This window comes from Gopherus evgoodei, chromosome 6 (assembly GCF_007399415.2).
Source record: "Gopherus evgoodei ecotype Sinaloan lineage chromosome 6, rGopEvg1_v1.p, whole genome shotgun sequence".
NCBI classification, from domain to species: Eukaryota; Metazoa; Chordata; order Testudines; family Testudinidae; genus Gopherus; species Gopherus evgoodei.
This window is the reverse complement of record NC_044327.1, coordinates 135472197-135494625: the sequence shown is the minus strand read 5'-3', so window position 1 is coordinate 135494625 and position 22429 is coordinate 135472197. Positions and strand designations below refer to the sequence as shown.

Sequence of the window (22429 nt, the reverse complement as noted above, 5' to 3'; positions counted from 1 at the left end):
AAAACATCAACTGCTCAGTAAGGAGGAAAATCAATCAGGAATCCATTTATGCAATCAACGCTCGACATCACAAATTAGATCTAATTACATTTTACCACAGCACTCACACTATACTACTATTTTTGGCAGAATGAACTAACATCTCATCCAAGGATAACTCCCCCCCGACAATCATAAAGAGTATCATTCTACTATTTATAACTATATGCTTCCCAGTGGTACTTCTAACTGAATTAGAATGTGTCTTGTGTCTACACAGGGTGGCTGTCAAAAGATTTCTCTCCACTCAGAACACAAAGACTACAATTCAACCCCCAAGCATCACAGGACATTACTGGAAATCAGCTTTCCTAGGAGGCAGAGAGGCAGACATTTTTAAAAGATATTTTTTTAAACAACGTTGCTTATAGACGCCCTTCCAGCCTTCCCCCCCACGTCCACACACAACAAATGCAGATTAGTCACAAAGACATGCTATATGTTGAATAGTGAAGTCAGAAATGCGGCATCAATTAAGATCTGGCTGAATATTCATCCCAAATTATAATAGATTGTGTATATTTCAGCCTCAGTATCCTCTCCTGCTAAATGCAGAGTATGACAGAATGAGATATTTCTGTATTGAATTGTGAACTCCATTTTAAGAACATAAGAATGGCCGTACCGGATCAGATCAAAGGTCCATCTAGCCCAGTATCTGTCTACCGACAGTAGCCAATGCCAGTTTCACTCCCTCTGGGGCACCTAACAGGCAATGATCAAGTGATCTCTCTCCTGCCATCCATCTCCACCCTCTGACAAACAGAGACTAGGGACACCAGTCTTTACCCAGCCTGGCTAATAGCCATTTATGGACTTAGCCACCATGAATTTATCCATTTCCCTTTTAAACATTGTTATAGTCCCAGCCTTCACAATCTCCTCAGGCAAGGAGTTCCACAAGTTGACTGTGCGCTGCATGAAGAAGAACTTCCTTTTATTTGTTTTAAACCTGCTGCCTATTAATTTCAATTGGTGACCCCTAGTTCTTGTATTATGGGAATAAGTAAATAACTTTTCCTTATTCACTTTCTCCACATCACTCATGATTTTATAGACCTCTATCACATCTTCCCTTAGTCTCCTCTTTTCCAAGCTGAAGAGTCCTAGTCTCTTTAATCTTTCCTCATATGGGACCCTCTCCAAACCCCTAATCATTTTAGTTGCCCTTTTCTAGTGCTAGAATATCTTTTTTGAGGTGAGAAGACCACATCTGTACACAGTATTTGAGATGTGGGCGTACCATGGATTTATATAAGGGCAATAATATGTTCTCAATCTTATTCTCTATCCCCTTTTTAATGATTACTAACATCGTGTTTGCTTTTTTGACCACCTCTGCACACTGCGTGGACATCTTCAGAGAATTATCCATGATGACTCCAAGATCTTTTTCCTGACTCCTTGTAGCTAAATTAGCCCCCATCATATTGTATGTATAGTTGGGGTTATTTTTTCCAATGTGCATTACTTTACATGTATCCACATTAAATTTCATTTGCCATTTTGTTGCCCAATCACTTAGTTTTGTGAGATCTTTTTGAAGTTCTTCACAGTCTGCTTTGGTCTTAACTATCTTGAGTAGTTTAGTATCATCTGCAAACTTTGCCACCTCACTGTTTACCCCTTTCTCCAGATCATTTATGAATAACGTGAGTACCGGGCAAATTAGTCGAAACAATAATTAAGAATAAAATTGTCAGACACATAGAAAAACAAACTGTTGAGCAATAGTCAACATGGTTTCTGTAAAGGGAAATCGTGTCTTACTAATTTATTAGAGTTCTTTGAAGAGGTCAACAAACATGTGGACAAAGGGGATCCAGTGGACGTAGTGTACTTAGATTTCCAGAAAGCCTTTGACAAGGTCCCTCACCAAAGGCTCTTATGTAAATTAAGCTGTCATGGGGTAAAAGGGAAGGTCGTTTCATGGACTGAGAACTGGTTAAAAGACAGGGAACAAAGTGTAGGAATTAATGGTAAATTCTCAGAATGAGGAGGGGTAACTAGTGGTGTTCCCCAAGGGTCAGTCCTGGGGCCAGTCCTGTTCAATTTCATAAATGATCATAAATAAATGATCTGGAGAAAGGGGTAAACAGTGAGGTGGCAAAGTTTGCAGATGATACTAAACAATATGATGGGGGCTAATTTAGCTACAAGGAGTCAGGAAAAAGATCTTGGAGTCATCATGGATAGTTCTCTGAAGATGTCCACGCAGTGTGCAGAGGCGGTCAAAAAAGCAAACACGATGTTAGTAATCATTAAAAAAGGGGACAGAGAATAAGATTGAGACTATATTATTGCCCTTATATAAATCCATGGTATGCCCACATGGAACTTTCGTGGATCATGCAGCTAGGCGCTTGGGTGGTCTGAGGGACTTGTTCTAGGGTCTGGGGTGGCTTCAATGGAGAGTCCCATGTTCCAAGGAAGAGCTCAGAGAAGGGGACTGAACCTGGGAGTGCCCTTACAGATCCGGAGCTGGAGCACCGATCAAACTCTGGCCAGCCCCAGTTGGCTTGGAAGCACATGGGACCCAGTTACTGTGTCTACTCCCAATAGAGACTGGGCCAGGTTGTGACACCTACAAAATAAGAGATGCTCTGTATGCCCTTCAAACAGCCTACTTGGGGTTACTGTTGGTATTTAACTCAATAGGACTAGTTTATTCTGACAGTATGTTGGGAGAGTAGCAAAGGTCAGCACAGTTCTCAACCCTCAGATTATTTCCAAGTGCTGATCAAATGGCTTGAGATGGCAAACGTGAAAGAAAGAGAACGGTTTAATCATGTATCTGAAGAATTAGTGGGTGACAGTGATTCCATGTGTCACAAAAATGCCCAAAATAGGGAGATTCACTGAAGAAAATCCATGCTCTACACAAGACAGCCTGAAAATACGCCATTTATAGGCACTTACCCTATACATGGAGAGGTCAATACGAAGTGAATTGTGCAGCTGGTCCAGCAATTTCACAAACCTTTCTTTCTGTTGGTGACAAAAAAATATAGTTAATAACCTCAGGCTCCATCACAGAAAATTAGATCTAATCAACGCTCCCAATAACTAGAGTGCTGCCCGAGAACGAGTGCTGAATCACACAAGAGTGGGAGGAAGCTATATGGATTTATTCTATTGTGCAAACTTGGAGGGAAGATAATATTTGCTTCAGATCTCTGACTTTACTCCTAAACTTGATGTAACAGTAATTCCAGTCTAACACTAGAAGGGTCAGGAAAATTCCTCTTCATCACTTAAAGGAGACATATGTACCATTCAAGTACAGAGAGAATATAAGAGCACAAATAAACTTATTGAAACTGATATATGAATTCCAGCTATTGAACTGCATGGTTGCAGGTACATAGTGATCATGTTTTAAAGAAAGACTTATTTCCAGACGGGTTCCAATCAGTGAGACGAGCCCTAGCTCTGTAAGTTAGAGACTTTCTCTTTTGTTTTTTTCTTGCAAAACAAAAAACTGCCAACATTTCATTTCATTTGAAACATTTTCAAAACAAAATGTCAATTCAAAACAAATGTTTGTGTTGGGGGAGTGGGGGGAGGGGGAAGGAAATGATCCATGAAGATTGACCTGAAATTGTGGATTGTTTTCGTGATTGAAAAATGCATTTAAAAATTTTTGTCCAGCTCTAATCTCTACCATAGTTGGGGCCCAACCTCTGGCTGGGTGCTGGTTCAGCACAGAAACCATCTCTCCTTCTGTCAAATGTACTCTTTCCCCTACCAGAGCATAGCTTATCCCAAACCCCATTCAGACAAACTTAAAAAGCCCAATCTCTACTGTATATTACAGGGAAAACAACTGAATAGGAGGGCAGTGGGGACTGGACAGTCCAATCCATGTCTTAATAAATCAATATAGAGCTCCCCCCACATCAGAGTAGAACCTGAGATACACAAACATCAAGCACAGCAGCTGTTTGGAGACAGACTTTTAAAGAAGCTGCTAGTTTAAGTTCTGAAACCATCATCTCTCATGCAGGGCCGGCGCTTCCATTTAGGCAACCTAGGCAGTCGCCTAGGGCGCTAGGATTTGGGAGGGCGGCATTTTGCCGCCCGTGGTGGCAATTCGGCGGCGGGGGGGTCCTTCCGCGCTCTGGGTTGTTGGCATCAATTCTGTGGCGGGTCCTTCACTTGCTCCGGGACCCGCCGCCAAAGTGCCCTAAAGATCAGGAGAGCGGAAGGACCCCTCCCCCGCCACAGAATTGCCCCCAACGACCGGGAGTGCAGAAGGACCCCTGCCTAGGGCGCCAAAAACCCTGGCGCCGCTCCTGCTCTCACGGTATACATTATCTACAGTGTCCCATGCATTTCCGCACCATTTGTACTCTGGTGTTATTGGAGCAGAGAAATGCAAGCATCACAATGCATTATACTGATTAGTAGCTAATCATGATACAGGATGAATAAGTCCACATTAATCGTGTTAATTCTTCATACAGAAGAGTCCCATTGCACCATCCAAGGATATAATGTTCCTTCAGCAGAACTAGTGACTCACCTTAACATCCGGGAAAGCCATAAGCAAACCAAGCAAGTAAAACTGTAACAGTAGCATAGCAAGACAGTTAACACAAACATACCCCAAAGTTTGAGGCTGCAAAGCGGTCAGAAGCAGACACGTTTGTGGATGCAGTAGTGTGTGCGTAGTAGGCATTGATATTGGCCAGTAAGGTGCTCATCACAGCTGGCACTCCTGGACACATGTACTTGGAGGACAGACATGCAAAGTGCCTGGAATAGCATAAGCAAGGTCAGTTATGGAGGAGACGCGAAGATGCTCTATGCTTTACAAAGTTATTTCTGGCCCTTGGGGGAAAGCAGAGCTATAGAGTTGATTCTTTCAGCTATTTCCACCCCATTAATATTGGCAATACCCTGCTAAAAGTACCATATCAATGAGGGCTGTAGCTGTAATCCAGAATTTCACCTGCAGGAAGTATGTTGTCTCATTTGCATTTTCTCATATAATTGCTCTCATTAAAGTGTAAGGAAATTTCTTACAGGAAATCTTAAAAATATTCCACCAGCATTTGGTCTTGAGGAGTGATTAAAGTAAACAACCAGAGAAAAGCTGGCATAACTAAGGAAAAACAGCACTTTAAAAAGGGCTAATATTAGAAGACATGACACAAAAGAAAAGCGTCCATGTGTCAGAAACTTGTTAGAACTTCTGCTACAAATTCCAGAGAGATTCTTTTAAACGTGAAAGGGATCATTATCTCTGTGTCCTCCTAAGGCAACACACAGTCATTAGCTTCCCGGCTGCTCACCTTCCAAGTAAATTGACAGGGCTTTACATGAAAATAGTTAAGAGTCAATATTTCAGATAAATAGACATCATTGAATTAGTTAGATATGGTGGATACCTTGCTGGTCTACTGGTAGTTCAGGCACTCAACTACTACAGAATAAAAATATAGACAGAGACCATATCTCTGCCTGTGTCTTTCACTGATATGTTTATGGAAGAAAGAATGATCTCAAACTACTTTTATTCTTCTGAAAAACTGAAAAGCCCAATTCCCGGCAGAAAGCTATGATCAGGGTTTGTGAGGGGATGGACTTTTTATGAGTTCTTAAAGATGTAGCATAAGTGGTGAAACCCATAAACACTACGTGAGCAAAGAACATCTGGGCTGGCTAACACAGCTCTAATTTCAGTAACTTCTTTCCACTTTGTTTATAATGGTTCAGCTGGCAGAAAATGAAGATAACCGCATGGAGAACTATCTGTGGAATACATTCAGTTCAAGGGCTTCAGAATGCTCCAGAACCGAAACCTCAGCTTCAAAGGTGAACTTCTTCAAGCTAATCTGCCTCACTCAATATTTCACTGAAGACAAAAAGCAAATGCAATACAATTGGTGGCCTGCAGGAAGAAGCAGAGCTCATTAGGAACCCAAGACAGAGCTTAGTGTTTAGGAAAGGCCCCCAGGAAACCAAGTCTAGTTTCAAACAGAGCAAACCAGGTTATCGCCTTCGTCCAATCCCACTACTTACAAACTGATTGTTCTGGTTCTTGACACGGGATTCTTTGATCACCATGAAAGAGCACTAGTGTTAAATTTGGGTCACAAATACCCTTCTTCCTCATCCCCACCAGACATTTTTATTTGAGGCTAGGGATGACACATTTTAAATAACTCAGCGGTCAATCAGTGGAGGACCCAGAGTCTTACAACACCAATGCTTAACCTCTGGGAATAAGCTCATGCTTATTTACATCCATAACACTGGATATGGCTGCTCAGACTTGAAATTCAAGGGGCAGGACTATCAGCCTGCTGTGGGTTTACTGAGTCCCTCAATCCTCATCCTTCTTCACCCATAGATTTCTAGCCTTTGAGGAAGCTAATGACTCAGAGCATGACAGCGCTTTCCTACTCACAATAAACTTAAAGGACAGTAGCCAGCAGAGCCAGAAGGGAAATCACAGGCCATGCCAGCCATCCTAAAAATACTGAGTAACCAACGTATTTAGAACACTTCCCTTTGAAATTAAATAAACTAACTACGGCAAGGGTACAGTATGAGAAACACAAGAAGAGTAACTTACGTCATAGCCTGGTATATTGTTTCTATACCATAGCGCATTGCAAATTCATCCACTATTTCTTGGGCTGTCTCATCAAAATACACCTTCCAGGCATCATCTCCTTTGGCATCAGGGATCTTCACCACCCCGCTCCCTTGAATGTCGGTGAGATAGTGGAAGAGGTTCTGAAATGGAAACAAACTAAATTAAACCTGATGTATTGGAAGCCTCCAAGGCTGAGCGTAATGTCACTGGCTTGGAACCATCCTGGATACTTTTTCAGGTATCTAAAAGGGTGTCATCAGGAGAGGGAGGAAACTTGTTCACCTTAGCCTCCAATGATAGAACAAGAAGCAATGGGCTTAAACTGTAGCAAGGGAGATTTAGGTTGGACATTAGGAAAAAGTTCCTAACTGTCAGGGTAGTTAAACACTGGAATAGATTGCCTAGGGAAGTTGTGGAATCTCCATCTCTGGAGATATTTAAGAGTAGGTTAGATAAATGTCTATTAGAGATAGTCTAGACAGTATTTGGTCCTGCCATGAGGGCAGGGGACTGGACTAGATGACCTCTCGAGGTCCCTTCCAGTCCTAGAGTCTATGATTCTATGAGAACATCTGAAACACCCATCTCCTATTTTTTCTTATTTGCTGTTTTTTTGTTTGTTTTTTATTTATTTATCTCAGTTTTTCTCCTCCACATCCATGACAGGATTCCTCAAATTCATCCCTATAAGCTCACCCATGAGTATAAATAACTCGCTCATATTCTTAGCTATTCCATCAGTGCTTAAACTTAAGTTAACAAAGGACAACACAGACAACCTGCCACCAGGACCAGACCCAATGCGCATGAAGTGGAGCAGACCTTTATCACAAGGGTGTGGACCTGCAACTACAGGTCTTCACATCCCCCTGGGCCACACCTCAGTATTGAAGGCAAGGGAAACTGCAAGCTGTGGTTTCAATAACTGTTAACGGTGTGTACAACTCTGGCTATGTCCTGAATGTGACACTGTATAAATCTAAAGAAAAATGAAAATAAAATGGACAGAACTTCACAAGCACGTCTGATTCACAAACTGCACGTCTGCCCCTCCCCTCCGAATCCCACAGATGCAGTCTGCCCACAGTAAAACCACCCAACAGAACAGTGAAAAAAGTGCCTGAATGATTTTTTCAGCTTCCCCATCACATCACGGACCACTCACAATGAGCCCTGTGGCCTGAGGGGCTCAGAATGGAAAGCGAGCCAGTCGTGTCACCACGATTCTCACTCACTCGCTCACGCCCGTCACCCCAATCGGGGTATGGGCCGCCAACCACAGATCTCCAGAGTCCTCTATCTACAGCTTCCCTAATCATTCTGGCACAACAAACTTCACTACCCAGACACAAGCCTTTGCCCTGCCATGTTTCAAGCTAACCACAGCCACACAAAGAACAAGTGGGGATGACATTGCCTAACAAGGTGCAGAACAAAGCCTTCGAAGGTTTAACACTCCACTTTACATTTGTAATTTAATTAGACTGCAAGGTCTTTGGGGAAAAAAGCAGCTCCCTCCTCAGTGGGCCAAACTGTGCAACTTTTACTCCGAGGGAATTCCCACTGGCTGCAATGAAAGTTCTTTTGAAGAAAGGACTTCGTAAAAGATGCAAGAAAGTATTTTCTTGCTCCAGCGAAATCTCAAACTGCTTAGTCTCCTGAAACTTAACAGGCTCTGTAGTGGAGATAAAAATGACTTAAAACAGACAACCTGTTTAAACTAATATAACGGTCCTTTCCCAGGCATTCATTATTTGCCAAACACTCTGATCATTACAACCTTTGGAAAAAGGGATATTTCTAACAATATCCCCACGGACTGGGACTTAGAAAAGAATCAGTTATGCATCCTTATTCATTTCAACTTTCAGCTTCATCTAGTTACACTGGAAAGGCTTTCATCCACTGCTGCTGTACAGTATCAACACACACTCAGTTCAGCACATATCTCTAAGTGCTCCTCAAACTCACGTCATACACAGACACATAAGCCTTCAGGACATTTGTCTTCTTCGTGTGTAAATCAAGTGATGACAAATCTTATGTTCTAATTAGGAGCCACAGGACTTTTTGCCTTAACCTATGATTTCTCCTGATCTAATTATTTTAGTTGCAAAGCATCTCAGTTTTGTCTGTGATATATAGAATTACTGGATAAAAGAAGGAAAGAAATGATCTTTTAAAAGGAGGAAGGGAATGACCCTGCATATTCAGAAGGGAAAAAACCGCCAGACAATTAGAGAAACAGATTTGCCACTGAACTAAAAAGCAACGATCTGATCGTAAGACCTGCTCAGCAGCCCATTACATTTAGTTGACACCTCTTTATCCTTATTCTTCCACCTCCCAGTGGTACTTGGCCCACTTTTCCCCACCTCAAGAGAGACCAAGGACTCAACAGCCATGGACACTGGATTCTCCTCTATTCCCTAATGGTCCCTAGTAGTAAAGCAGTGGAGCAGTGTGGGGGAAGTTTATACTCTGCACTCTGCCAGTTCAATGGTAAATAGAGGGGCTGGACCCCCAAGAGTGCTATCCTAAAATATTTCAGAAGACCATTAACATAATTTATTCACAACCCAGCCAAGACGAGATAACCCAACCTGTACAGGGGCAGAGCTTTAGTAGCTTTCTTAGAACAGGCAGTGCTAGCCACATCTTAATGTGCTTCAAAGGGCTTCTAGTTACAGCTGGACAGACTATGGTCTTTATAGAAACAGGCTGAGAGAGTTCCTGGGGAGCAGGACACTGGATACATGCAACATTACCAAGCCAGGGGGTTAGGACAGAGAATGCACAGCTACCAGCAGTAGCCACCTTTGGCTTACTTACTTCATGAAGGCAGGTGTACTGAATGTGATACGGAGCCACCTTCTCCTCTCCTTTTATTTCCACATTGATCTGTAAGCGTATAGCACCAGACACAGCAGATTTATCGGTTCTTTTCTCTAGAAAGAAAAATAAGTAGTAAGTTCAAAATATTTTTCTTTGTACAGGAAATAGCCATCATGGCCATAGCAGCACAATGCGGTAAAAGAAAAACACGCGTGGAAGTCCAGGCTGACTTTGAAGTGAAATATGACCCTCCAATAACATACTTTCCAAGTGTTCGTGTAAATTTGCATTTATCAAATGAACACAAGTGCCATGACATATTTGTGCTGTTTCACACACAACTGCGTATTTCAGACATGCACAATTCAACACTTAAAATAAAAAAGTATAACCCAGTCCTTCCGCTCCACTGGCACAGCACAGTCACTCAACTAACATGCAGGTTATTGAGTCAGAAAAGCCAAAGAACATGCTGAAACCCTTCATTTTTGAGGGCATGTGAATCTGAGAACAAATTTAGTGATCATGAAATTAAGGGACTAAGTATTAAACTTTCAAAAGCAACTATGTGATTTAGGAGACTACAACCCATCTTCAAAGTTGATTTAGACGTGCAGGCATCAAAGAGCATGTCTACTACATGAGTACTAACTCTGTGGCAAGTTGGAGCGTACATCTACAGCGTCCCAACGTGCCACGCACTGCCTGCCTATGGGAACCCTGCAGATGCACACTAACAGGTTCCCTAGGGCAAACTCAGATAACATGATCACAGTTTCCAAGTACATAAAAGGTTGTTACAAGGAGGAGGGAGAAAAATTGTTGTTCTTAAGCTCTGAGGCTAGGACAAGAAGCAATGGGCTTAAACTGCAGCAAGGGAGATTTAGGTTGGACATTAGGAAAAAATTCCTAACTGTCAGGGTGGTTCAGCACTGGAATAAACTGCCTAGGGGGGGTTGTGGAATCTCCATCATTGGGGACTTTTAAGAGCAGGTTGGACAAACACCTGTCAGGAATAGTCTAGATAATACTTGGGCCACATCTGAACTACCGCTTATGTCAGGACAACTTACGCTGTTCATGGGTGTGGGGAAAAAACCCACATCCTTGAGCGACATAAGTTTCACTGGCACACGTGGTAGTGTGCACAGCATTACGTTGGCAGGAGAGATTCTCCCATCAAAATAGCTACCATTGCTTGATGAGGTTTGTGACGACATGGGAGTTTCTTGTTGCCCTCGTTTCCTATGGGGGATTCACTTGGGACAAGGGGGGTCTTATTGTGTTGACAGGAGAGCCCTCTCCCATTGGCACAGAGTGGCTACACAAGCAAATTTACAGTGGCACAGCTGTAAGCTCACTAAAGCAGACATGGCCTTAGCCCTACCATGAGTGCAGGGGACTGGACTAGAAGACTTCTCGAGGGCCCTTCCAGTCTTACCATTTCACATTGTCATATTAAAGATTAGAACTCCTCCTTTTGATGCAAGCAAGATATGGCTATCAGGCTACTTGCATACTATCCACATTTGGGCGAAGTCTGGGTGCTCCTAGTCAACATACTTACGATGAAAATGTCTTTCAAGAAATTAAGTAAGAAAACACATTTAAAAGCCTCATTCTTGTCACCCAAAATGTTTTCTCCTTTAAATTACTTTGCAGCACAACCTCCTTTACTACTACATGAGTCAACAACGCGATGCTGTTGCAAAAAAAGCAAATGCAATTTTGGGTTGCATCAACAGAGGCATAGCATGAAAGTCACAGGAGGTGATAATACTGCTCCATTCAACACTGATTAGGCCTCAGCTGGAGTACTGTGTGCAATTTTGGTCACCAATTTAGAGAGAGAAAGGATGTAGAGAAACTGGAAAGGATCGAGAGCCAAGTGACAAGGATGATCAGAGGGATGGAATTCAAGCCATACGAGCAAAGGCTGAAAGAACTGGGTATTTTTAGTTTAGAAAAGAGGAGATTAAGGGGAGACACGAGATCTGTCTTCAAATACTTGAAAGATCACTATAAAAAATGGAGAAAAGTTGTTCTCTCTTGCCATAGGGAAAAGGACAAGAGGCAATGGGTTCAAACTACAGCATAGCAGTTTTAGATTAAATCTCAGGATACACTTCCTAGCTGTAAGAACAATAGAATAATAGACTAAACTGCCTCAGGAAGTTGTGGAATCTCCTTCACTGGGAGGTTTTTATAAAGAATCTGGATTGCCATCTGTCTTGGATGGTTTAGACCAGAGGTAGGCATTTTCAGTGGCACTCTCACTGCTCAGGTCCTGGCCACCGGTCCGGGGGGAGCTCTGCATTTTAATTTAATTTTAAATGAAGCTTTTTAAACATTTTAAAAACCTTATTTACTTCACATATAACAATATTTTAGTTACATATTATAGACTTATAGAAAGAGACCTTCTAAAAACATTAAAATGTATTACTGGCACATGAAACCTTACATTAGAGTGAATAAATGAAGACTCGGCACACCACTTCTGAAAGGTTGCCAACCCCTGGTTTAGATACAACAAATCCTGCATATTGGCAGGGGGTTAGACTAGATGATCCTGGCAGTCCCTCCTAACCCTGTGATTCTGCAGTAACAACAGGAGTAGTGAACTCACGGAACAAGGAGTTGCTGCCTCTTCAAGCCTTGGAACACAGTGAAATGAACCATAAGCCACTTCTCTGTCAGCACATCTCAGATGCTGTGGCAGAAAAGGACTAAAAGCTACTAACTATAATTTAGCAGAGCATTAGAAATGTTTGCTGGCAGTCAAGCCTGTCCCAGATTCAAACATATGTCTAGAGCTCTGCAACAGAACGGATGTGTCTAACAGAGCATCTTCCTCTACACACAATTTGAATGTTCCTCAACTATTGCTGCAAAAGAAAAACAGTTAATGATGCTAAAAATAGAGGTGTTAAATGCTTCCACCATGTAAGCACATACTGCTCTAGGATGTGAGGACATTAAACCCACTAAAAGCGCAAAGAATCCTGTGGCACCTTATAGACTAACAGATGTTTTGGAGCATGAGCTTTTGTGGGTGAATACCCACTTCGTCAGATGCATGCATGCATTCACCCACGAAAGCTCATGCTCCAAAACGTCTGTTAGTCTATCAGGTGCCACAGGATTCTTTGCTGCTTTTACAGATCCAGACTAACACGGCTACCCCTCTGATACATTATACCCACTGATTGCCATCTTCACCACTTGCATTAAGGTGACCTGCCTGCATCCCTAATCTGGGCTAATCAAAAAATCAAAAACCAAATTCCCATTACAGATAACTAAAGTGCTGAGGGTTAGAATTATTGAGATTATCCAGTGCTCAGTTTCTTTGAACATTGACAACCAGTGGGACTTTGAGAGTGGAATTGAATACACTGTCTTTAAACTACTCTTCTGTCTGAATTCACTGAAGGAGCCTTTCATACAGACTTAATAGAACAAACTATTTCATTCCACCTACGGATCTTTTTGGAATGAACCCTCACCTCCCAATCCTGCTCAATTAATTGACCAAAACTTGTTCACCTTAGCCTCCAATGATAGAACAAGAAGCAATGGACTTAAACTGCAGCAAGGGAGATTTAGGTTGGACATTAGGAAAAAGTTCCTAACTGTCAGAGTAGTTAAACACTGGAATAGATTGCCTAGGGAAGTTGTGGAATCTCCATCTCTGGAGATATTTAAGAGTAGGTTAGATAAATATCTATTAGGGATGGTCTAGACAGTATTTGGTCCTGCCATGAGGGCAGGGCACTGGACTCGATGAACTCTCGAGGTCCCTTCCAGTCCTAGAGTCTATGAGTCTATGAGTCATTAAAATGAGGGACAGTGAGAATCCACAATGTCTGGGGTATGGCCATCTTATTTTTGCCAGCCTGGATCTCACAATTCTTCTCTGCTGGTCCTTTGTACATTTTCCAACGCTCTGCAAGGGAGCAGCATTTTTAACAGGTTACTAACTCCTCTGAGCTTTACTTAACTTTTCTTGCTATGAGAAACATCCCCCACTAAGATGTCCTCTGTCCTCACGAGTCTTCAAGATTCCCCATGCTCCTGCTTCTCACTTTTTTTTTAAATATAAACCAAAGTCTTGGTGAAATGTGCTCATCTAACAACCCCTGAGATTGAAAGTCTGTTTATTCACAATGTAGGTACAGCACAGGCCCTGGAAACCCGTTACCTCACAGGGAGCACCTCAAAGGATGAGAGAGCAGTTCAGAAGCTGGTTTTGCTGAGTAAGCATTCAACAAACAAATTAATTCCAACTGAGGGCCACTTGTGTCTGCTAAGAGGTGGACTGAAATTCAATACTTTATTTCTTATAGGCCAGTGAACAGTTCTCTAACACTTAGGGCTTTCAGTTATGTATCATTTGGGGGTGGGATTTGAACTGATGACCCACACGTGAAAGACTCCATATCCCATTCCCCAGTCAATCTGCCATCCCCAAAGAACTCTTACATAAAGAACTCTCTCCTCCATTCTCAGCCCAGGCAGAACAGAGGAGAGTCTAAGAACAAAAACTGAACCTACATCTCCCACACAGCTGTACAGAATAGTAATCAGTGGACCAACTGGGGAGGCCAGAGGAAAATTTCAGTCCAGTAAAGATCTCAAAGTTTGTCCCTGCTCCATCTGCAAACTCAGTTCTTTAAAAGTAGCTTCTCCTTCAGCCACTCTGAAGACACTGCTCCCACTCTCAGAAACACACATTTGGGGCCCTGTGAGAGGCAGCATTAGGATGAAGGCAGTTGGTAATCTTCAAAATTCTTTCCCATCCCCAAGCACACGTGGTCACTGCTCAGTTACAACTCATCCACTTACTGTCAGGGGGTGGGGAGGGCAGAAGGGGCGCAGAACCATCACCACCACCTCCTCCTCTTTCCCCCTTTTTGTGAATGGCTCCCTCACATTTCAAAAAAAAAAAGTGTGTGTGGCCAAAGCTACTTAGCAAATGTGTGTCAAATTCACAAATAGTTTCGGGTCAACCAAAACTATATTTTTTAGCAAATCTACTATTCATGGAAAAAATATGTTACCCAGCTCTAGTGATTAATAATGCTTGCAAAGAGAAAACTCTGTGCCTTTATGATTCTCCAAAGAGCATGTATTGTCCAACATTTTCCACTGGGAAGACCACCACCAGATAGCCGTCCCCACAACATACCCCCGCACCTCCTCAAAGTCACACGTTCCTTGGAAATTACACTAATGCACACACAGGATTATGAGAGTTCCTAACCCAAACATGCCTAATTTTGTAAGAAAAGTTCCATACACTTGTAAGCAAAACCAAGGATTGTAATCTAAATTAGAGGATTGAAAAGCTACTCACCAAGATTGTACCATACATCCATCTCTCCACTCAGTGTGCGGACTTCGATGATGGTCTGACCCAAGAAATCATCCGACTCACGTTTCAGCCTCTGCTTGACACGAGATTTAATGTCATCATCCTCATCCCAGACGCGCACTTTGATCCGATCCGAGGAGTTATGGCACTCACTGTGAACAAGACAAGCAAGGACAGATGGGTGACCAGTCACTGAACCCAAGGGTCTAGGATGCATGTCTTACAGCACGACTGACCATTCCATGATATTCTTTTAGTGGTATTCATCTGACAGATGTTCATTCACATTGGCAGCTGATGGTGAAGGATGTAAGATGCAAATAAAATTTAAGTATTCAACAGGAATTGTGCGATAGAGTTTTGGAAGGCCTTCTGCTACAATGTAGCCATAAAACTCTGAGGACTCTGACCACTGTCAGGGACTGCAAGTGGATAGTGCATTCAGCTTAGTGATTTGATGATAGTGCATCAGTCAGAGGTTCAAACTTCTGTTAAACAACATAAAGAACTCTCTCCTTCATTCTCCTCTCCTTGCCAAGCAAGACTCAAAATTAACTTAATTTTGTTTGAGACTTTATTAGTGTCACTAGCAAAGCAACAGTGTAGCAATGCACAAAACCACACAGTCAGGGAGAGGATTGTGTGTGGGAGGAAGGGATGGGACACAGCCGCTCTAATGAAGTTGGTATTTAAGAGCTACAACGTGCCCCAGGCAGGGAACTAAAGAAATCTCCTTCCAAAAGGCAGCTTCGTTCTCAGTTGAATCTTCACATCTGATCTGATGCTGAAAATAAAATCTCAGTTATTCTAAAACCTAAACAAGCAAGTGACCTGCACAACACACTGAGGAAACGAGAGAACACAAAAGCTATAGGGACACAGTGAATAGAGAGATCTTGTAACAGCAGCCCTGCTCATTTATTGGGCATGTGATATGAGAAAGCAATTTGAATGATCATATACACGCATGACAAGGGTGATTACTCACCATAACCGTTACAAATGTCTGGCCTCGCTAGGAAAAAAAAAAAGGTATCTGAAAATATGGCAATTCCTGCTGGAGGTCTATGTTCTAGCCTTTTCAAACCTACTGCATCTGTTGCTAAGCAACCAGAGGAGAATGAACAAGTAGAGAGAATGGGTCAAAAGAGATTTGCTAAGCCAAGTCAGTGAAATGTGGCAGCAACGGTGGTGTTTACAAGTTACCTACCAAGAACTCATTTGGCCGCCCATTGCCAACTATTGTGTTTTAGGATTCATTAACAGACAGCTAATGCAGAAGAGCTCACTGTGAATTAAATGGCGAAATGCAGAGGCAATTTTAGGTTGTCCTGATCGTTTACTGTTTGAAAATCAACCTGTTCTGCATTCCTCAAGGGACTCAAAGTACCATTTAGAATACAGAAAACAGATGTTTCAATCAATATTTCTCTGTTTTTAATTTTTTTCCTCCCACCTGTAATCATGTGCAGATGGTTAAGATTATTTGTTTCAAGGTGTGCTGAAGAGGAGATGCTAAGATTGTTGGTTCTTCCTCTAGCTCTCAAGCCTATTTGGGCATGTTGCCATCTCTGTAGGCCTGGCAGAATAAGTGGCTATACACTAAAATTTCTTCATAACCAAAACAAATATAAGAAACTCTCTCTCAGTGCCCTAGGGGCAGATTTGCAAAGTATTTAGTTGCCCGAAGATGCAGACAGACATGCACAGTGGGATTTTCACAAGCTCCTAAGCAAGTTAGGCCCTTAACTCTCATTGACAGCATTTTTCAGTGCCTAGTAGTTCAGTTAACCCGGCCCTAGGTCTGGACCCTCTCCTCCAGTCTGTCAAAGGCAGTGCTTCTTTAGGAAAATACCCAAGCTGATTTGACCTAGTTTGATCCATACTGTGCGCCTTTTAAACCTGAACATGCACCACATGAGGTACCTGGAATAAGGGTGTTCTCTTTCTTGACTTACAATAGGGGACCGCACAGCACCACAATCACCGCAGAATGTCACCTGGGGAGTTTTCAGTGGTACTAACTGGACCTGTACACCTCAAGACTTACTGTCTCTACCATACACACCTTTCCCAGAGGGATGCTACTATATTTGTGGAGATTCTTCCACTTTGTGTTTCCTCTCCTGGCTCTGTACCAGAGTGCTGTTAAACACCTAAACCAGAGGGGCAAGGTGGGGCGGGGGGTTAAGACAGAGTAAATCTATAGGATCTGCAATCTTTGTTACTGTTGAACCAAGACAGCCAGGCTGATGTCAGCCCCATTTTCTACAGAAACGAGAACTCAGATTCAACTCAAACACGTTTATTGTCTGAGAGATGAAGAACAATGCTCACTTTTAAATCGAAACAACATAAGTCCAGTCTTGTGGAGTCTGAACATATATTGTAGTGATATAAAATGTCCCCATAATGCAAGAGGCAGCACCTCTCTAACACTCTCCAGCGCTTGCTGCACTTTTTATGTTCCTGTTTCCTCTTTTTCAAATATATTTATATTAGTTGGAGCCTTTTTATTAGTGACTGTCTGTGAAGTTTCACCTCTATTGTCTAGTTTTATTGAACTATTTAAAATAAAGTTTTCAATAAAAATCATGTACAGAAAACAGGGATAAAAAAATCAATGAAAAAAGGTGAAACTACTTCCAAAAGGGTGTTTTCGGTGGGGGTCTAAATTAGCTGCTACCACTCAAGAAAGCGATCTTGGCATCACTGTGGATAGTTCTTTGAAAACATCCACTCAATGTGCAGTGGCAGCCAAAAAAGCAAACACAATGGTGGGAATCATTAAGAAAGGGAGAGATAATCAGACAGAAAATATCATGTTGCCCCTATAGAAATCCATGGTCCTCCCACATCTTGAATACTATATGCAGATGTGGTCACCCCATCTCAAAAAAGGTATTTTAATTGGAAAAGGGTCTGAAAAGGGCAACAAAAATTATTAGGGATATGGAACAGCTTCCAGATGAGGAGAGATCTATTAGACTGGGACTTTTCCAAGCTGAAAAGAGACAACTAAGAGGATATGATAGAAGTCTATAAAATCATGACTGTGTGGAGAAAGTAAATAAGGAAGCGTTATTAACTCCTTCTCATAACAAAAGAACTAGGGGTCACCCAATGAAATTAATAGGCAGCAGGTTTAAAACAAATGAAAGAAATATTTCTTCACTCAACACACTGTTCTTATGGGAGGGAGGGAAACTGGTGAAACTATGACTTAATGCATCTTTTTCACAAATAAGAGTTTCCCTTGCTTATGCCATTATCATTTATTTATTATTTTAATTCCTGTAGCCCTCTGAGGGCCCAATTAGACCAAGGACTCCATTGTGCTTAGTATAGTGCAAACACATTGGAAGACACAGTCCCTACTCTGAAGAGTTTACAGTTAGAGCTGGTGAGGAATTTTTGACAAAATATTCATCAGAAACTGCAATTACATTAACATCAAAATTGCTTGTGGAGAAGGGTCTGCGTCTATGAATTTCTTGATTCAAACAACATTTTAGAAATTGTCCAAACATCCAGTTTCAACATTTTTAAATGAAGTGTTCCATTTTAGAGTTCAAAACAACCTTTAAATTCAAAATTTCAGTTTATTTGTATCAGGGGGTAGCTGTGTTAGTCTGGATTTGTAAAAGTAGCAAAGAATCCTGTGTCACCTTATAGACTAACAGACGTATTGGAGCATGAGCTTTCGTGGGTGAATACCCACTTTGTCGGATACATGTAGTGGGTATTCACTCAAGAAAGCTCATGCTCCAATATGTCTGTTAGTCCACAAGGTGCCACAGGACTCTTTGCTGCTTTTGCAGTTTATTTATAGTTTAATATAGTAAACAAATTAAAAAGGGAGGAGAAGGGAAAGAGGAATAGTTTCACAGATTTAAATAGGGCAGTTAAGCACATGGCTAAATGATCTTGAGTCATTTGAAAAATATAAATTACAAGGTAAAATTAAAAGGACAAATATCCAAAATGTCTAGCGAGCATTTGTATAAGTATTTGGCACTAGTATTTCCTTTAGGAACCATGGCAGCAGTGGCTGTAGAGGAGAGTTTTGAAGAACAGAGTAACAGTGTTACAGGCTAGTTAAGGCAGAGTTTCCCTGCACATAAGGGGTGGCATGGAAGAAAGTGCAAATGTGTTTGTAAGAGAAGTGGATAATGGAGACTGGCATTGCTGGCAGAGTGCAGGAGATAGAGGAGGACATGATAAAACAGAGCAGATAAGCAAGAAGATGGGCTCTTTGCAGGAGTTTTTAATGGATTGGAAGGGAATGAGGTGGTTGTCTGGAAGACCAGGGCAGAGACACAGACCTGAAGTGATGCAGGATGAGGGAGTTGTAGTGATGTAGAGAAACAGAAAAAGTTTGACTTTGAGAGATATTCTAGGGAGAAAAAAGGAAGGTTTGGATACAGCCTGAATGAGCAGGTTGAGAGAAGGCAGAGTCCACGCGTCCCACTAACAGGTCTGGGGAAGGGAGGATAGTTGTCTTGTCAGCTGTGATGGGGAAAACAGTGAGCCAGTGTTTTTGGTTTTGTTCATTTTAAAACGAGAGGCCAGCTAAGCATGCGGCGGGACAGACAGGTTGGGGTGGAGAGGCCACTGCATAAGTCATCAGTGTGAAGACGGCAATTGGAACTGAGCAGATGAGGTCACCATAAGAAAGGGCACAGAAACGGGAGAAAAAGGAAGAGCCTTGTGCAATTCCCATGGATAGTGAGAGGGGGAGGCAGAGAAACAATCAAAAGAGATGGGGAAGGAATGGCTTGAGAGATCAGAGAAAAGACGGTTACTCACCTTTGTAACTGTTGTTCTTCGAGATGTGTTGCTCATATCCATTTCAGTTAGGTGTGCGCGCACCGCGTGACATTCGTCGGAAACTTTTTACCCTAGCAACTCCAGTGGGCCGGCAGGTCGCCCCCTAGAGTGGCGCCGCCATGGCGCTCTATATATACCCCTGCCGGCCCGCCCGCTCCTCAGTTCCTTCTTGCCGGCTACTCCGACAGTGGGGAAGGAGGGCGGGTTTGGAATGGATATGAGCAACACATCTCGAAGAACAACAGTTACAAAGGTGAGTAACCGTCTTTTCTTCTTCGAGTGATTGCTCATATCCATTCCAGTTAGGTGAATCCCAAGCCTACCTAGGCGGTGGGGTCAGAGTGAGAAGTCGCAGCATGGAGCACTGCCGAGCCGAAGGCCGCGTCCTCTCTGGACTGCTGGACCAGGGCGTAATGGGAAGCAAAGGTGTGGACCGATGACCAGGTCGCTGCCCGACAGATCTCCTGGATGGGCACACGGGCGAGGAAAGCCAGCGACGACGCCTGCGCCCTGGTAGAGTGCGCAGTCACACGGCCCGTAGGAACGTGAGCCAAGTCATAGCAGGTCCTGATACAGGACGTTACCCACGAGGATAACCTCTGTGAGGAAATGGGAAGCCCCTTAATGCGGTCCGCTACTGCCACAAAAAGCTGGGGGATTTGCGGAACGGTTTGGTCCTCTCCACATAAAACGCGAGAGCCCGACGGACATCAAGCGAGTGGAGTTGTTGCTCCCTGCGTGAGGAATGAGGCTTCGGGAAAAAAACAAGGAGGAAGATTTCCTGGTTGACGTGAAAGGCTGAGACCACCTTGGGGAGAAAGGCAGGGTGCGGTCTCAGCTGCACCTTATCTTTATGGAAGACCGTATACGGGAGATCTACCATGAGAGCACGGAGTTCCGACACCCGTCTAGCTGAGGTAATGGCTACTAGAAAGGCAGTCTTCCAAGAAACATAGAGCAGGGAGCAAGTCACTAACGGCTCAAAGGGGGGCCCCATGAGCCGAGTCAGAACCAGGTTGAGATCCCAGGTAGTGGCAGGGGGTCGGACGTTGGGGTATAGACGTTCCAGCCCCTTCAGGAATCTAGTCACCGTCGGGTGAGAGAAAACGGAGCGGCCATCCCCACCCGGATGAAAGGTGGAGATAGCCGCCAGGTGAACCCAAAGGGACGATATCGCCAGGCCCTGTTGCTTGAGGGACCAAATATAGTCCAAAATATCGGCGACCGAAACTTCCATAGGGAGGAAACCCCTCTCCGTGCACCAACAGGAGAAACGCTTCCACTTGGCCGAGTACGTCGCTCTAGTGGAAGGCTTCCTGCTGCCCAAGAGTACCTCACGTACCGGGGTAGAGCAGCGTAATTCGGATCTGGTCAGCCACGCAGGAGCCACACTGCTAGGTGCAGCGACTGGAGGTCCGGGTGACAGAGTACCGTGGTCCTGGGTGATCAGGTCTGGGTGAAGGGGCAGGGGGACTGGGTTGGCTATGGCCAGGTCCAGCAACATGGGGTATCAATGTTGCCTGGGCCATGCTGGAGCTACCATAATCACCCGGGCCCTGTCCCTGCTCACCTTCAGAAGGACCTTGTGGACAAGTGGGAACGGAGGGAACGCGTAGAACAAGTGGGTCGTCCACGGAATAAGGAAGGCGTCCGCTATAGACCCGGGTTCCCGGCCCCGAAAGGAGCAGAACGCCTGGCATTTCCTGTTCCCCCTGGACACGAAGAGGTCCACGCGGGGACAACCCCACCTCTGGAAGAGCAAGAGGGCGACGTCCGGGCGAAGGGACCACTCGTGCGTGAGGAAGGATCTGCTCGGGCGGTCCGCCAGCGTGTTCCGTACTCCGGGGAGGAAGGAAGCCGTGAGGTGAATGGAGTGGGCTATACAAAAGTCCCAGAGTTGCATCGCCTCGTGACATAGGGGAGAGGATCTGGTGCCGCCCTGCTTGTTGATATAGTACATGGTCGTTGTGTTGTCGGAGAACACTGCGACACAACGACCTAGGAGCTGATGAGAGAATGTTTGACAAGCAAGGTGGACCGCTCTTAACTCCCGCATGTTGATGTGTAAATCCACCTCCTGCGGGGACCACAGGCCCTGTGTCCTCAGGGTTCCCAGGTGGGCCCCCCAGCCGAGATCTGAGGTATCCGTTGTTAGGGACACCGAGAGTTGGGGCGGATGAAACGGGAGACCCGCACACACGACGGACTGGTCTAGCCACCACCGGAGGGAATCCAACACCCCCTGGGGGGATGGTGACAACAGTGCCCAGCGAATGTCTGGTCGGGCGGTACTGCGCGATGAGCCAAGATTGGAGGGGCCTCATGCAGAGCTGCGCATAACCTGTCACGAATGTGCAGGCCACCATGTGGCCTAAGAGGGTTTGGCAAGTCCTTATAGAGGTCAGGGGGGCCGCCTGCAAGCGCTGAATAATGGCCGACAGTGACTGGAACCTGGGCAACGGCAGAAGGGCCCTGGCCAAGGTGGAGTCCAGAACGGCCCCGATGAACTCTATCCTCTGCGTGGGGAGCAGAGTGGACTTGTCCACGTTGATAATGAGGCCCAAGGTAGTAAAGAGGCCTCTGATCCTGCGGATGTGGTTGCGGACCTGCAGCTCCGATGTGCCTCGGATCAGCCAGTCGTCGAGGTAAGGGAACACGTGAACGCGACTGCACTGAAGATATGCAACGACGACAGCCATGCATTTGGTGAATACCCTCGGGGCCGTAGAGAGGCCAAACGG

The 22429-nt window shown here is 44.0% G+C and overlaps 1 protein-coding gene across 8 annotated transcripts in view; it reads right to left on the bottom strand.

Moving 5' to 3' along the window:
- UNC13B (unc-13 homolog B) overlaps positions 1-22429 on the bottom strand; it is a 402723-nt gene that overhangs the window by 105147 nt on the left and 275147 nt on the right. For all 8 annotated transcript variants that reach the window (XM_030566250.1, XM_030566251.1, XM_030566252.1 and 5 more), the window contains 5 exons: positions 14841-15010; positions 9479-9594; positions 6623-6786; positions 4647-4797; positions 2959-3027 (listed from right to left, as the gene is read on the bottom strand). In XM_030566250.1, the coding sequence (XP_030422110.1) occupies positions 2959-3027; positions 4647-4797; positions 6623-6786; positions 9479-9594; positions 14841-15010 (670 nt within the window). The remainder of the gene's footprint in view (positions 1-2958; positions 3028-4646; positions 4798-6622; positions 6787-9478; positions 9595-14840; positions 15011-22429) is intronic.